Source organism: Oncorhynchus mykiss, chromosome 10 (genome assembly GCF_013265735.2).
Source record: "Oncorhynchus mykiss isolate Arlee chromosome 10, USDA_OmykA_1.1, whole genome shotgun sequence".
NCBI lineage: Eukaryota > Metazoa > Chordata > Actinopteri > Salmoniformes > Salmonidae > Oncorhynchus > Oncorhynchus mykiss.
Window position 1 is genome coordinate 83,030,537 of NC_048574.1, and position 17,500 is coordinate 83,048,036.

Here is a 17,500-nt window from a genome sequence, read left to right on the forward strand (position 1 = left end):
ATCATCAGTCGACCATCGTGTTATATCTCTTCACGTGTGTGTGTGTGTGTGTGTGTGTGTCTCTTTCTCTCTCTCTCTCAGGTGTTGTTGACCCTGGCCAGGCTGCTGTCAGAGGAACAGAAGTCGATGGAGAATCTCCTGGGCAAGATGGCTGCCACCATCCTGCCTTTCGCACGGGCTCAGTACTGTACCATTTTCATCGCCAGGGACAGACCCAAGGTCACTACCACTATGATGTCATATCCTGTTCTTTATGATAGACAGTCCCTATTACAGTACTGTTTCTATTCTAAGAGAACTCTGCTGTCCCCTAACCCCTAGCTCCTAGCCCCTAGCTCCTAGCCCCTAGCTTCTAACTCCTAGCTCCTAACCCCTAGCTCTTAAACCCTATCACCTAACCTCTAGCTCCTAACCCCTAGCTCCTAACCCCTAGCTCTTAAACCCTATCACCTAACCTCTAGCTCCTAATCCCTAGCACCTAATCCCTAGCTCCTAACCCCTAGCTCCCAATCCCTAGCTCAAAACCCCTAACCCCTAGCTCCTAACCCCTTGCCCTATGACCCTAGCCCCTATTTCCCTAGCACCTAACACCTAGCCCCTAGCCTCTAACCCTTAGCTCCTCACCCCTAGCCCTATGCCCCTAGCACCTAACCCCTAGCTCCTAACCCTAAGCCTATTCCCCTAGCCCCTGAACACTAGCTCCTAATGCCTAAACACAACTCCTAACCCTTAACCATTAGCTTCTAACCCCTAAACCCTAACCCCTTGTTCATAACCACTAGCTCCTAGCCCCTAATCACTAGCTCCTAAACACTAGCTCCTAGCCCCTAAACACTAGCTCCTAGCCCCTAAACACTAGCTCCTAACCCCTAACCACTAGCTCCTAACCCTTAGCCACTTGCTCCTAACCCCTAAACACTAGCTCCTAAACCCTAAACACTAGCTCCTAACCCCTAACCACTAGCTCCTAACCCCTAACCACTAGCTCCTAACCCCTAGCCACTAGCTCCTAACCCCTAAACACTAGCTCCTAACCCCTAAACACCAGCTCCTAACCCTTAAACACCAGCTCCTAATCCCTAAACACTAGCCCCTAACCCCTAACCACTATCTCCTAACCCCTGACTACTAGCTCCTACCCCCTAAAGACTAGCTCCCAACCCCTACCATGTAGGTCTGAAATAAGGATCAGATAGGTTTATATCAATATAATAACTTGTGGGACATATGATGTATAGAAGTATAAGGTTTGATTTTGATCTCAGTTTTGTGCTGTTGTTTTTTAGTCTAAACTTTCCCAACTATACCAGGAGGATGAAAGTCTAAACGTGTCGGTGAGAAGCTTTTCTGCTGTTGTTTTTTAGTCTAAACTTTCCCAACTATACCAGGAGGATGAAAGTGTAAACGTGTCGGTGAGAAGCAACAGTGTTAAATAAGTCGTGCTTCTTTTAAAAATATCATCACAAATGACCTGCCTTGTTTTATCTCTCTGAAGCTTTCAGTTACTCTGGTTTATAAAACACAAATAACTTCCTGGTTTATAAAACACAAATAACTTCCTGGTTTATAAAACACAAATAACTTCCTGGTTTATAAAACACAAATAACTTCCTGGTTTATAAAACACAAATAACTTCCTGGTTTATAAAACACAAATAACTTCCTGGTTTATAAAACACAAATAACTTCCTGGTTTATAAAACACGAGACATAACTTCCTGGTTTATAAAACACGAGACATAACTTCCTGGTTTATAAAACACGAGACATAACTTCCTGGTTTATAAAACACGAGACATAACTTCCTGGTTTATAAAACACGAGACATAACTTCCTGGTTTATAAAACACGAGACATAACTTTCTGGTTTATAAAACACAAATAACTTCCTGGATTATAAAATACAAAACATAACGTTTGTTTCTTCTTAGTTGACTGCAGTATTGTTTCTTCTTAGTTGACTGCAGTATTGTTTCTTCTTAGTTGACTGCAGTATTGTTTCTTCTTAGTTGACTGCAGTATTGTTTCTTCTTAGTTGACTGCAGTATTGTTTCTTCTTAGTTGACTGCAGTATGGTTTCTTCTTAGTTGACTGCAGTATTGTTTCTTCTTAGTTGACTGCAGTATTGTTTCTTCTTAGTTGACTGCAGTATTGTTTCTTCTTAGTTGACTGCAGTATTGTTTCTTCTTAGTTGACTGCAGTATTGTTTCTCCTTAGTTGACTGCAGTATTGTTTCTTCTTAGTTGACTGCAGTATTGTTTCTTCTTAGTTGACTGCAGTATTGTTTCTTCATAGTTGATTGCAGTATTGTTTCTTCTTAATTGACTGCAGTATTGTTTCTTCTTAGTTGACTGCAGTATTGTTTCTTCTTAGTTGACTGCAGTATTGTTTCTTCTTAGTTGACTGCAGTATTGTTTCTTCTTAGTTGACTGCAGTATTGTTTCTTCTTAGTTGACTGCAGTATTGTTTCTTCTTAGTTGACTGCAGTATTGTTTCTTCTTAGTTGACTGCAGTATTGTTTCTTCTTAGTTGACTGCAGTATTGTTTCTTCTTAGTTGACTGCAGTATTGCTTCTTCTTAGTTGACTGCAGTATTGTTTCTTCTTAGTTGACTGCAGTATTGTTTCTTCTTAGTTGACTGCAGTATTGTTTCTTCTTAGTTGGCTGCAGTATTGTTTCTTCTTAGTTGACTGCACTATTGTTTCTTCTTAGTTGACTGCACTATTGTTTCTTCTTAGTTGACTGCAGTATTGTTTCTTCTTAGTTGACTGCAGTATTGTTTCGTCTTAGTTGACTGCAGTATTGTTTCTTCTTAGTTGACTGCAGTATTGTTTCTCCTTAGTTGACTGCAGTATTGTTTCTTCTTAGTTGACTGCAGTATTGTTTCTTCTTAGTTGACTGCAGTATTGTTTCGTCTTAGTTGACTGCAGTATTGTTTCTTCTTAGTTGACTGCAGTATTGTTTCTTCTTAGTTGACTGCAGTATTGTTTCGTCTTAGTTGACTGCAGTATTGTTTCTTCTTAGTTGACTGCAGTATTGTTTCTTTTTAGTTGACTGCAGTATTGTTTCTTCTTAGTTGACTGCAGTATTGTTTCTTCTTGGTTGACTGCAGTATTGTTTCTTCTTAGTTGACTGCAGTATTGTTTCTTCTTAGTTGACTGCAGTATTGTTTCTTCTTAGTTGACTGCAGTATTGTTTTAGCTGGGTGGGTCCAGCATGATCTCTGCTTTTTCTTTACATCGCTTATTGGTCTGGTTTTGGTCATAAACACTCCCATTGTTTCTGGGCGAACGCTGATTGGACCAGACATTTTCTGTCTCATTCCAAACCCCGTTTATCGGCTGGAGGCCAGACTGATAAGCAGTTAAAAAAAATATTGAACGTAGCGTTAATTCTGGATTTACCAGGCTAGTGTTGTGTTTTCAGGACATTGCTGGAAATGGAGGGGAACCTGGGGGTGGAACCAGTGTAATTATTCTATAATTTTATCATTTTAATACAAGGATTTTCCCTTAGTGGGTTCCCAGAGTGACTTTCCTCCATTCCCACGCCTGTGTGTTGTTACTAATGGTCTATGGAAGTTTCTGAACTGTATAAACGTAGAACCTTGTTGACGTGTTCTACTGTTCCGTTGTGTTCTAGAACTCCTTCTCTGGGCTGGTCCATATGGAGGGAGAAGAACAAGGGTCAGAGTTCCAGATCTTTCAAAGGTTCTAGAAAGGCTTTTCCTCTCCTATCACTGTTGTGTCATTACATCAACGGCCGTGTTTTGTTTCAGGCTGTATGTACACTGCTCAAAAAAATAAAGGGAACACTTAAACAACACAATGTAACTGCAAGTCAATCACACTTCTGTGAAATCAAACTGTCCACTTAGGAAGCAACACTGATTGACAATACATTTCACATGCTGTTGTGCAAATGGAATAGACAACAGGTGGAAATTATAGGCAATTAGCAAGACACCCCCAATAAAGGAGTGGTTCTGCAGGTGGTGACCACAGACCACTTCTCAGTTCCTATGCTTCCTGGCTGATGTTTTGGTCACTTTTGAATGCTGGCGGTGCTTTCACTCTAGTGGTAGCATGAGACAGAGTCTACAACCCACACAAGTGGCTCAGGTAGTGCAGCTCATCCAGGATGGCACATCAATGCGAGCTGTGGCAAGAAGGTTTGCTGTGTCTGTCAGCGTAGTGTCCAGAGCATGGAGGCGCTACCAGGAGACAGGCCAGTACATCAGGAGACGTGGAGGAGGCCGTAGGAGGGCAACAACCCAGCAGCAGGACCGCTACCTCCGCCTTTGTGCAAGGAGGAGCAGGAGGAGCACTGCCAGAGCCCTGCAAAATGACCTCCAGCAGGCCACAATTGTGCATGTGTCTGCTCAAACGGTCAGAAACAGACTCCATGAGGGTGGTATGAGGGCCCAACGTCCACAGGTGGGGGTTGTGCTTACAGCCCAACACCGTGCAGGACGTTTGGCATTTGCCAGAGAACACCAAGATTGGCAAATTCGCCACTGGCGCCCTGTGCTCTTCACAGATGAAAGCAGGTTCACACTGAGCACATGTGACAGACATGACAGAGTCTGGAGACGCCGTGGAGAACGTTCTGCTGCCTACAACATCCTCCAGCATGACCGATTTGGCGGTGGGTCAGTCATGGTGTGGGGTGGCATTTCTTTGGGGGGCCGCATAGCCCTCCATGTGCTCGCCAGAGGTAGCCTGACTGCCATAAGGTACCGAGATGAGATCCTCAGACCCCTTGTGAGACCATATGCTGGTGCGGTTGGCTCTGGGTTCCTCCTAATGGAAGACAATGCTAGACCTCATGTGGCTGGAGTGTGTCAGCAGTTCCTGCAAGAGGAAGGCATTGATGCTATGGACAGACCCGCCCGTTCCCCAGACCTGAATCCAATTGAGCACATCTGGGACATCATGTCTCGCTCCATCCACCAACGCCACGTTGTACCACAGACTGTCCAGGAGTTGGCGGATGCTTTAGTCCAGGTCTGGGAGGAGATCCCTCAGGAGACCATCCGCCACCTCATCAGGAGCATGCCCAGGCGTTGTAGGGAGGTCATACAGGCACGTGGAGGCCACACACACTACTGAGCCTCATTTTGACTTGTTTTAAGGACATTACATCAAAGTTGGATCAGCCTGTAGTGTGGTTTTCCACTTTAATTTTGAGTGTGACTCCAAATCCAGACCTCCATGGATTGATACATTTGATTTCCATTGATAATTTTTGTGTGATTTTGTTGTCAGCACATTCAACTATGTACAGAAAAAAGTATTGAATAAGAATATTTCATTCATTCAGATCTAGGATGTGTTATTTTAGTGTTCCCTTTATTTTTTTGAGCAGTGCACCTCTCTATATACCTATATGTGTCTCTTCACTATATTTCTGTGTTTCCATAGAGACTGTAGCATCACTATATTTCTGTGTTTCTATAGAGACTGTAGCATCACTATATTTCTGTGTTTCCATAGAGACTGTAGCATCACTATATTTCTGTGCTTCCATAGAGACTGTAGCATCACTATATTTCTGTGTTTCCATAGAGACTGTAGCATCACTATATTTCTGTGTTTCTATAGAGACTGTAGCATCACTATATTTCTGTGTTTCCATAGAGACTGTAGCATCACTATATTTCTGTGTTTCCATAGAGACTGTAGCATCACTATATTTCTGTGTTTCCATAGAGACTGTAGCATCACTATATTTCTGTGTTTCCATAGAGACTGTAGCATCACTATATTTCTGTGTTTCCATAGAGACTGTTCCATCACTATATTTCTGTGTTTCCATAGAGACTGTAGCATCACTATATTTCTGTGTTTCCATAGAGACTGTAGCATCACTATATTTCTGTGTTTCCATAGAGACTGTTCCATCACTATATTTCTGTGTTTCCATAGAGACTGTTGCATCACTATATTTCTGTGTTTCCATAGAGACTGTAGCATCACTATATTTCTGTGTTTCCATAGAGACTGTTCCATCACTATATTTCTGTGTTTCCATAGAGACTGTTGCATCACTATATTTCTGTGTTTCCATAGAGACTGTAGCATCACTATATTTCTGTGTTTCCATAGAGACTGTAGCATCACTATATTTCTGTGTTTCCATAGAGACTGTTCCATCACTATATTTCTGTGTTTCCATAGAGACTGTAGCATCACTATATTTCTGTGTTTCCATAGAGACTGTAGCATCACTATATTTATGTGTTTTTATAGAGACTGTTCCATCACTATATTTCTGTGTTTCCATAGAGACTGTAGCATCACTATATTTCTGTGTTTCCATAGAGACTGTAGCATCACTATATTTCTGTGTTTCCATAGAGACTGTAGCATCACTATATTTCTGTGTTTCCATAGAGACTGTAGCATCACTATATTTCTGTGTTTCCATAGAGACTGTAGCATCACTATATTTCTGTGTTTCCATAGAGACTGTAGCATCACTATATTTATGTGTTTCCATAGAGACTGTAGCATCACTATATTTCTCCTGTTTCCATAGAGACTGTAGCATCACTATATTTCTGTGTTTCCATAGGGACTGTAGCATCACTATATTTCTGTGTTTCCATAGAGACTGTAGCATCACTATATTTCTGTGTTTCCATAGAGACTGTAGCATCACTATATTTCTGTGTTTCCATAGAGACTGTTGCATCACTATATTTCTGTGTTTCCATAGAGACTGTAGCATCACTATATTTCAGTGTTTCCATAGAGACTGTAGCATCACTATATTTCTGTGTTTCCATAGAGACTGTAGCATCACTATATTTCTGTGTTTCCATAGAGACTGTAGCATCACTATATTTCTGTGTTTCCATAGAGACTGTTGCATCACTATATTTCTGTGTTTCCATAGAGACTGTAGCATCACTATATTTCTGTGTTTCCATAGAGACTGTAGCATCACTATATTTCTGTGTTTCCACAGAGACTGTAGCATCACTATATTTCTGTGTTTCCATAGAGACTGTAGCATCACTATATTTCTGTGTTTCCATAGAGACTGTAGCATCACTATATTTCTGTGTTTCCATAGAGACTGTAGCATCACTATATTTCTGTGTTTCCATATAGACTGTAGCATCACTATATTTCTGTGTTTCCATAGAGACTGTAGCATCACTATATTTCTGTGTTTCCATAGAGACTGTAGCATCACTATATTTCTCCTGTTTCCATAGAGACTGTAGCATCACTATATTTCTGTGTTTCCATAGAGACTGTAGCATCACTATATTTCTGTGTTTCCATAGAGACTGTAGCATCACTATATTTCTGTGTTTCCATAGAGACTGTAGCATCACTATATTTATGTGTTTCCATAGAGACTGTTCCATCACTATATTTCTGTGTTTCCATAGAGACTGTAGCATCACTATATTTCTGTGTTTCCATAGAGACTGTAGCATCACTATATTTCTGTGTTTCCATAGAGACTGTAGCATCACTATATTTCTGTGTTTCCATAGAGACTGTAGCATCACTATAGTTCTGTGTTTCCATAGAGACTGTAGCATCACTATATTTCTGTGTTTCCATAGAGACTGTAGCATCACTATATTTATGTGTTTCCATAGAGACTGTAGCATCACTATATTTCTCCTGTTTCCATAGAGACTGTAGCATCACTATATTTCTGTGTTTCCATAGAGACTGTAGCATCACTATATTTCTGTGTTTCCATAGAGACTGTAGCATCACTATATTTCTGTGTTTCCATAGAGACTGTAGCATCACTATATTTCTGTGTTTCCATAGAGACTGTTGCATCACTATATTTCTGTGTTTCCATAGAGACTGTAGCATCACTATATTTCTGTGTTTCCATAGAGACTGTAGCATCACTATATTTCTGTGTTTCCATAGAGACTGTAGCATCACTATATTTCTGTGTTTCCATAGAGACTGTAGCATCACTATATTTCTGTGTTTCCATAGAGACTGTAGCATCACTATATTTCTGTGTTTCCATAGAGACTGTAGCATCACTATATTTCTGTGTTTCCATATAGACTGTAGCATCACTATATTTCTGTGTTTCCATAGAGACTGTAGCATCACTATATTTCTGTGTTTCCATAGAGACTGTAGCATCACTATATTTCTCCTGTTTCCATAGAGACTGTAGCATCACTATATTTCTGTGTTTCCATAGAGACTGTAGCATCACTATATTTCTGTGTTTCCATAGAGACTGTAGCATCACTATATTTCTGTGTTTCCATAGAGACTGTAGCATCACTATATTTCTGTGTTTCCATAAAGACTGTAGCATCACTATATTTCTGTGTTTCCATAGAGACTGTAGCATCACTATATTTCTCCTGTTTCCATAGAGACTGTAGCATCACTATATTTCTGTGTTTCCATAGAGACTGTAGCATCACTATATTTCTGTGTTTCCATAGAGACTGTAGCATCACTATATTTCTGTGTTTCCATAGAGACTGTAGCATCACTATATTTCTGTGTTTCCATAGAGACTGTTGCATCACTATATTTCTGTGTTTCCATAGAGACTGTAGCATCACTATATTTCTGTGTTTCCATAGAGACTGTAGCATCACTATATTTCTGTGTTTCCATAGAGACTGTAGCATCACTATATTTCTGTGTTTCCATAGAGACTGTAGCATCACTATATTTCTGTGTTTCCATAGAGACTGTTCCATCACTATATTTCTGTGTTTCCATAGAGACTGTAGCATCACTATATTTCTGTGTTTCCATAGAGACTGTTGCATCACTATATTTCTGTGTTTCCATAGAGACTGTAGCATCACTATATTTCTGTGTTTCCATAGAGACTGTAGCATCACTATATTTCTGTGTTTCCATAGAGACTGTAGCATCACTATATTTCTGTGTTTCCATAGAGACTGTAGCATCACTATATTTCTGTGTTTCCATAGAGACTGTAGCATCACTATATTTCTGTGTTTCCATAGAGACTGTAGCATCACTATATTTCTGTGTTTCCATATAGACTGTAGCATCACTATATTTCTGTGTTTCCATAGAGACTGTAGCATCACTATATTTCTGTGTTTCCATAGAGACTGTAGCATCACTATATTTCTCCTGTTTCCATAGAGACTGTAGCATCACTATATTTCTGTGTTTCCATAGAGACTGTAGCATCACTATATTTCTGTGTTTCCATAGAGACTGTAGCATCACTATATTTCTGTGTTTCCATAGAGACTGTAGCATCACTATATTTCTGTGTTTCCATAGAGACTGTAGCATCACTATATTTCTGTGTTTCCATAGAGACTGTAGCATCACTATATTTCTGTGTTTCCATAGAGACTGTAGCATCACTATATTTCTGTGTTTCCATAGAGACTGTAGCATCACTATATTTCTCCTGTTTCCATAGAGACTGTAGCATGACTATATTTCTGTGTTTCCATAGAGACTGTAGCATCACTATATTTCTGTGTTTCCATAGAGACTGTAGCATCACTATATTTCTGTGTTTCCATAGAGACTGTAGCATCACTATATTTCTGTTTCCATAGAGACTGTAGCATCACTATATTTCTGTGTTTCCATAGAGACTGTAGCATCACTATATTTCTGTGTTTCCATAGAGACTGTAGCATCACTATATTTTTCTCCTGTTTCCATAGAGACTGTAGCATCACTATATTTCTGTGTTTCCATAGAGACTGTAGCATCACTATATTTCTGTGTTTCCATAGAGACTGTAGCATCACTATATTTCTGTGTTTCCATAGAGACTGTAGCATCACTATATTTCTGTGTTTCAATAGAGACTGTAGCATCACTATATTTCTGTGTTTCCATAGAGACTGTTCCATCACTATATTTCTGTGTTTCCATAGAGACTGTTCCATCACTATATGTCTGTGTTTCCATAGAGACTGTTCCATCACTATATTTCTGTGTTTCCATAGAGACTGTTCCATCACTATATTTCTGTGTTTCCATAGAGACTGTTCCATCACTATATTTCTGTGTTTCCATAGAGACTGTTCCATCACTATATTTCTGTGTTTCCATAGAGACTGTTCCATCACTATATTTCTGTGTTTCCATAGAGACTGTTCCATCACTATATTTCTGTGTTTCCATAGAGACTGTTCCATCACTATATTTCTGTGTTTCCATAGAGACTGTTGCATCACTATATTTCTGTGTTTCCATAGAGACTGTAGCATCACTATATTTCTGTGTTTCCATAGAGACTGTTCCATCACTATATTTCTGTGTTTCCATAGAGACTGTAGCATCACTATATTTCTGTGTTTCCATAGAGACTGTAGCATCACTATATTTCTGTGTTTCCATAGAGACTGTTCCATCACTATCTTTCTGTGTTTCCATAGAGACTGTTCCATCACTATATTTCTGTGTTTCCATAGAGACTGTTCCATCACTATATTTCTGTGTTTCCATAGAGACTGTTCCATCACTATATTTCTGTGTTTCCATAGAGACTGCACCCTCTCGAACATAGACCTGACCCACGCCCTGCAGGTGTTGGTCTCCAAGGAGACAATGAACGTGTCCGGCGCCGATCAGGACCCCCCCACGGGTAGTCTGGTCTGCTGCCCGATCAGAAACGGGAAGACAGGAAAAATCATTGGTGCGTCCCTCTTTCTCTGAATGTATCTTCTCTACTTTATATGCAGCACTGTCTTTACAGGACAATGACCGGATAAAACTCACTTTATTTATCTAACTATGTTTATATGACTTTATTAACCTCACTATATAATTCCATGGACAACAACAACATGAATTCTATAACTACACCTCATACAACAGTAAAGAGGCAGGTGTCTCTGGTTGGTGTAGGGAGTCTTCTTCTTCTGTGGTTGTTAGAGGCACGCTGTTAGTCGTAGGGAGTCTTCTTCTTCTGTGGTTGTTAGAGGCACGCTGTTAGTCGTAGGGAGTCTTCTTCTTCTATGGTTGTTAGAGACATGCTGTTTGTCGTAGGGAGTCTTCTTCTGTGGTTGTTAGAGACACACTGTTAGTCGTAGGGAGTCTTCTTCTTCTGTGGTTGTTAGAGACACACTGTTAGTCGTAGGGAGTCTTCTTCTTCTGTGGTTGTTAGAGACATACTGTTAGTCGTAGGGAGTCTTCTTCTTCTGTGGTTGTTAGAGACACACTGTTAGTCGTAGGGAGTCTTCTTCTTCTGTGGTTGTTAGAGACATGCTGTTAGTCGTAGGGAGTCTTCTTCTTCTGTGGTTGTTAGAGGCACGCTGTTAGTCATAGGGAGTCTTTTTCTTCTGTGGTTGTTAGAGTCACGCTGTTAGTCGTTGTTGATAGTCAAGGCAGAGATATTGATATCAGTGCGTCTTAAACCAGCGTATTACTGGCTCTTCAGTCTTTATTTACTGATTTATTGACTGACTAGTATTGAATGACTAGGAAGCATTGTATTTACTAGGAAGTCTGCAGAGAATCTTGGCAGTTGAGAATCTTGGCTGTAGATAATCCTCGTTGAGAGAATCTTGGTTGCAGAGAATCTTGTATTTAATAGGAAGTCTGTAGATAATCTTGGCTGTAGAGAATCTTGTATTTACTAGGAAGTCTGTAGAGAATCTTATCTGTAGAGAATCTTGTATTTACTAGGAAGTCTGTAGAGAATCTTGTCTGTAGATCATCTTGTATTTACTAGGAAGTATGTAGAGAATCTTGTATTTACTAGGAAGTCTGTAGAGAATCTTGTCTGTAGATCATCTTGTATTTACTAGGAAGTCCTCTATTAGCTGACTGAGTATTAGCAGCATTAGAGTGCGTCAGCCAGGGTGCTTAGCAGGGTTGTTAAATAGACAGTCCTAACCATCACTGATCTACAAACAACAGATAAGACCGTCTTAATTTGGGATAGGCGTTCCGCTAGCGACCCACCTTGACAACATCCGGTGAAATTGCAGAGCGCCAAATTCAAATGACAGAAATAGTCATAATAAAACATTCATAAAAATACAAGTGTTATACATCGGCTTAAAGATTAACGTCTTGATAATCCAGCCGCTGTGTCAGATTTCAAAAAGGCTTTACGGCGAAAGCGTACCATGCGGTTATCTGAGGACAGCGCCCTGCTTACAAAAGCATACAAACATTTTACAACCCAGCAGAAGAGCCACGAAAGTCACAAAAAGCAATAGAATAAATCACTTACCTTTGAAGATCTTCAACTGTTGGCATTCCAAAGGGTTCCAGCAACACAATAAATGGTTGTTTTGTTCGATAAAGTCCCTCTTTATATCCCCAAAAACTCAGTTTTGTTGGCACGTTTTGTTCAGTAATACACTGGCTCCAAGGAGGTCAAAACATGCAGACGAATTCATCCTAATAGTACCGGTAAAGTTAGTCGAAACATGTCAAACGATGTTTATAACTAATCCTCAGGGTGTCAATTATTATATAAACAATCGATAATATTTCAACTGGACAAAAGCGTTTTCAATAGAAAGGAAAAAGAACGAGGGGCGCGTACACCGTCACACGAAAAGGAGTAGTGGCAGTGAAAACGGACACCTGCCAAAACTTCTTATTCTTGTTTTTTCTTCTTCAGAAAACAAGCCTGGAACCATGTCTAAAGACTGTTGACATCTAGTGGAAGCCATAGGAACTGCAATCTGGGGCCTAACCCTTTATATAGTCAATAGGCTTTAAATAGAAAACGACTCACATCAAAGAAATGTCATTTCCTGGTTGGATTGTCCTCGGGTTTTCACCTGCCACATCAGTTCTGTTATACTCACAGACATTATTTTAACAGTTTTAGAAACTTCAGAGTGTTTTCTATCCAATAATACAATTATATGTGTATACTAGCTTCTGGGCCTAAGTAACAGGCAGTTTACTTTGGGCACCTCGTTCATCCAAACTTCCGAATACTGCCCCCTATCCATGAATTAACCACTACTGATCTCCACACCACAGAAACACATCCGCAATAGCATCTCAGAGTAGCAGGGCTGATCTAGGATTAGCTCCCCACCTGTCTATGTGGTCTTCTTCATTGGGATCTAAAAAGCAAAACTGATCTTAGGTCAGCACTCTGAGACGCTTCATGAATACAGGCCCTGGGCAAGACGACATCGTCATGACGATACATGATAAGATTGAGTCATGAATCGTCATGAAGTTTGAAGTTATTAGATAAATAAATAAAGTTATGAACAACTTTTCATCCATCCCTCTGTTGTTGTTGTTGTCTGTTGTTGTTGTTGTTGTCTGTTGCTGTTGTTGTTGTTGTCTGTTCAGCCGTCTGCCAGCTGAAGAACAAACTGGGCCCTGGCGAGGCGGAGACGGGCAGGGCGTTTAACCGTTATGATGAGTGCCTCCTAGAGGACTTTGCGGTGTACTGCGGCCTGGCCCTGCAGACCGTCCAGACCGTCCAACGGATAGAGTACCAACGAGCCAGCCAGGACGTTACCCAAGAGGTGGGGGAGGAGACAGAAGTCTGTGTATATGTGTATATATATATGTAATATATATTATATATATATATATATATATATATATAGTACTTGTCAAGGGGTTTTCTTAATTTTTTACTATTTTCTACATTGCAGAATAATAGTGAAGGCATCACTACTTTGAAGAATCTAAAATGTGTTTTTATTTGTTTAACACTTTTTTGGTTACTACATGATTCCATATGTGTTATTTCATAGTGTTGATGTCTTCACTATTATTCTACAATGTAGAAAATAGTAAAAATAAATAAAAACCCTGGAATGAGTAGGTGTGTCCAAACTTTTGACTGGTACTGTAAATAGAGGTGAAGTCTGAAGTTTACATACACCTTAGTGATAGGAATTGTATGAATAATGACTAAACAATATCTACATTTAAATAGAACTAATTAAACTTATACTCTGTTTTACAATATCTGATTAATAATGTTAGTTCATAAGGAAGGGATTATGTAGCATGAACAAGGAGTAATTAAAACATAATAAACACCATTCTAACTTAGTTGGAGAGGTATGTGTTGTGGGTTTGAAGTAAGCAAAGAGGATCATTAACCTATGTTTGAACCCACTCAGCTATAACTCTGTGGCGATTAAATAAGACAGCGAGAGCCTCTCCAGGGTTTCCGTATCTGGAACTGTCTGCTAAATAGTGATAGATAATGGTGAGACTGTTGTTCGTGGTTACATGGCAGCGCGCTCCGAGAATAAATACTATTATCTATTTTTGATTATGTCTATTTTATGCAAATAAGAATCTTAGAAATTCGTATAAAATAGACTGAGTGATTTTAATTAATGAACACATATAGGAATTATGAAATTCCGTTGACACTTAAAAAAAATACATTTAAACTCAGTTTTTCTACAATTCCTTCATGTGTTTACATATTTGTGTTTGTGTGTGTGCTGTCTTAACGTGTGTGTGTTTTTTTAAGTCTATGTGTTGACGTGTGTGTGTGTCCTCTCCTAAGGTTCTGTCCTACCACCTTACTGCAGCTCAAGAGGAAATCCGAGCGTTGCAGGTGAACCACTGATACCAACAGACCAACACCTACCATCTCTCTATCCTTCCCTCTCTCCTCACATCTCACTATCCTTCCCTCTCTCTATCCTTCCCTCTCTCTATCCTACCCTCTCTCCTCACATCTCTCTATCCTTCCCTCTCTCTATCCTTCCCTCTCTCTATCCTACCATCTCTCTATCCTTCCATCTCTCTATCCTTCCCTCTCTCCTCACATCTCTCTATCCTTCCCTCTCTCTATCCTTCCCTCTCTCTATCCTACCATCTCTCTATCCTTCCATCTCTCCATCCTTCCCTCTCTCTATCCTACCATCTCTCTATCCTTCCCTCTCTCTATCCTACCATCTCTCTATCCTTCCCTCACAACTCTCCCTCTATTCCTATTTCTACAGATCTCTCTCTCTCTTTCCACCCCACTATCTTTCTATCGCTCTCTCTCTCTTTCCACCCCACTATCTTTCTATCTCTCTCTCTTCTTCCCTCAATCTGCCAATCTCTCCTTTCCCTTTTCAGTGTTTCTCAGCAGGGGTGGGGGTCTTCCTGGTGTGTCCGGGGGCTGGATACTCCACAATGCATGAACGTTAAATTACGCTTTCTTCCTTTACAATCTGAAAGTCGAGAACCGTTTTAATTTCATCTCTTGATATCAATGGCGTCACCAGCCAATTCTATATGAATCAATCAAAGATGTTTAGCTAACGATTACTACATTTACCACTAAGGTTTAATTTTAATTGTATTTATTTATCTGTTATTTTACCAGGTAAGTTGACTGAGAACACATTATCATTTGCAGCAACGACCTGGGGAAGAGTTACAGGGGAATGAATGAGCCAATTGTAAACTGGGGATTATTAGGTGACCGTGATGGTTTGAGGGCCAGATTGGGAATTTAGCCAGGACACCGGGGTTAACACCCCCTACTCTTACGATAAGTTACCCTGGGATCTTTAATGACCTCAGAGAGTCAGGACGTCCCATCTGAAAGACGGCACACCACACAGGGCAACGTCCCCAATCACTGCCCTGGGGCATTGGGATATTTTTTTAGAACAGAGGAAAGAGTGCTTCCTACTGGCCCTCCAACACCACTTCCAGCAGCATCTGGTCTCCCATCCAGGAACTGACCAGGACCAACCCTGCTTAGCTTCAGGATCAAGCCAGCTGTGGGATGCAGGGTGGTATGCTGCTGGCGTTCTAGAACTCACCATTGTTCCCTTAGGTGTATTACTGGTGCTGGTTCTAGAACTCACCATTGTGCTTTTAGGTGTATTACTGGTGATGGTTCTAGAACTCACCATTGTTCCCTTAGGTGTATTACTGGTGATGGTTCTAGAACTCACCATTGTGCTCTTAGGTGTATTACTGGTGATGGTTCTAGAACTCACCATTGTTCCCTTAGGTTTATTACTGGTTTTCATTCATCGCTAAGGTTGGCTCCACTTCCAGGATTACTAGCTGACTAGTTACACTGGAGGTTTCTATGACGATCTGATGAGAATCTGATGATCTGATGAAGCTGCCGCTAAATGAATATAGCGAAAATACTGCCCTTCTCAATCTCTCTCTATATCCACCCATCCCTCTCTATATCCACCCATCCCTCTCTATATCCACCCATCCCTCTCTCTATATCCACCCATCTCTCTCTCTATATCCACCCATCTCTCTCTATATCCACCCATCCCTCTCTATATCCACCCATCTCTCTCTATATCCACCCATCCCTCTCTATATCCACCCATCCCTCTCTCTATATCCACCCATCCCTCTCTATATCCACCCATCTCTCTCTATATCCACCCATCTCTCTCTATATCCACCCATCTCTCTCTATATCCACCCATCCCTCTCTATATCCACCCATCCCTCTCTATATCCACCCATCCCTCTCTATATCCACCCATCCCTCTATATCCACCCATCTCTCTCTATATCCACCCATCCCTCTCTATATCCACCCATCCCTCTCTATATCCACCCATCCCTCTATATCCACCCATCTCTCTCTATATCCACCCATCCCTCTCTATATCCACCCATCCCTCTATATCCACCCATCCCTCTATCTATATCCACCTATCCCTCTCTCTATATCCACCCATTCCTCTCTCTATATCCACCCATCCCTCTCTCTATATCCACCCATCTCTCTCTATATCCACCCATCTCTCTCTATATCCACCCATCCCTCTCTCTATATCCACCCATCTCTCTCTATATCCACAAATCTCTCTCTATATCCACCCATCCCTCTCTATCCTCAAATCTCTCTCTATATCCACCCATCACTCTCTCTATATCCACCCATCTCTCTCTATATCCACCTATCCCTCTCTATATCCACCCATCTCTCTCTATATCCACCCATCTCTCTCTATATCCACCCATCCCTCTCTCTATATCCACCCATCTCTCTCTATATCCACCCATCTCTCTCTATATCCAACCATCCCTCTCTATCCACAAATCTCTCTCTATATCCACCCATCCCTCTCTCTATATCCACCCATCTCTCTCTATATCCACCCATCTCTCTCTATATCCACCCATCCCTCTCTCTATATCCACCCATCCCTCTCTCTCTATCCACCCATCCCTCTCTCTATCCACCCATCTCTCTCTCTCCTTATCCTCCCCCCCATAACCACCTCTCTCTCCCTCCTTCCCCCCCCATCCCTCTCTCACGGTCCCCCTCCATCCCTCTCTCTCCTTATCCTCCCCCCATAACCACCTGTCCCTCTCTTCCTCCCCCTCTATCCCTCTCTCTCCCCCTCCTTCCCCATAACCACCTGTCCCTCTCTTCCTCCCCCCCTTCCCCCTCTCCCCCTCCTCCCCTTCCCCATCTGTCCCTCCCTCCCTCCCTCCCTCCCTCCCTCCCTCCCTCCCTCCCTCCCTCCCTCCCTCCCTCCCTCCCTCCCTCCCTCCCTCCCTCTCTCTATCCACCCATCCCTCTCTCTATCCACCCAT

General features: G+C 41.2%; 1 protein-coding gene across 1 annotated transcript in view; it reads left to right on the plus strand.

Annotated features, from left to right (window-relative positions):
* The window catches only part of LOC118966663 (cGMP-specific 3',5'-cyclic phosphodiesterase-like), an 80,520-nt gene that overhangs the window by 8,361 nt on the left and 54,659 nt on the right, over positions 1-17,500 (plus strand). Inside the window, exons 8-13 of the mRNA XM_036989410.1 lie at positions 82-219; positions 3,642-3,709; positions 10,507-10,658; positions 13,295-13,473; positions 14,481-14,531; positions 15,389-15,394. Coding sequence (XP_036845305.1) covers positions 82-219; positions 3,642-3,709; positions 10,507-10,658; positions 13,295-13,473; positions 14,481-14,531; positions 15,389-15,394 — 594 coding nt within the window. The remainder of the gene's footprint in view (positions 1-81; positions 220-3,641; positions 3,710-10,506; positions 10,659-13,294; positions 13,474-14,480; positions 14,532-15,388; positions 15,395-17,500) is intronic.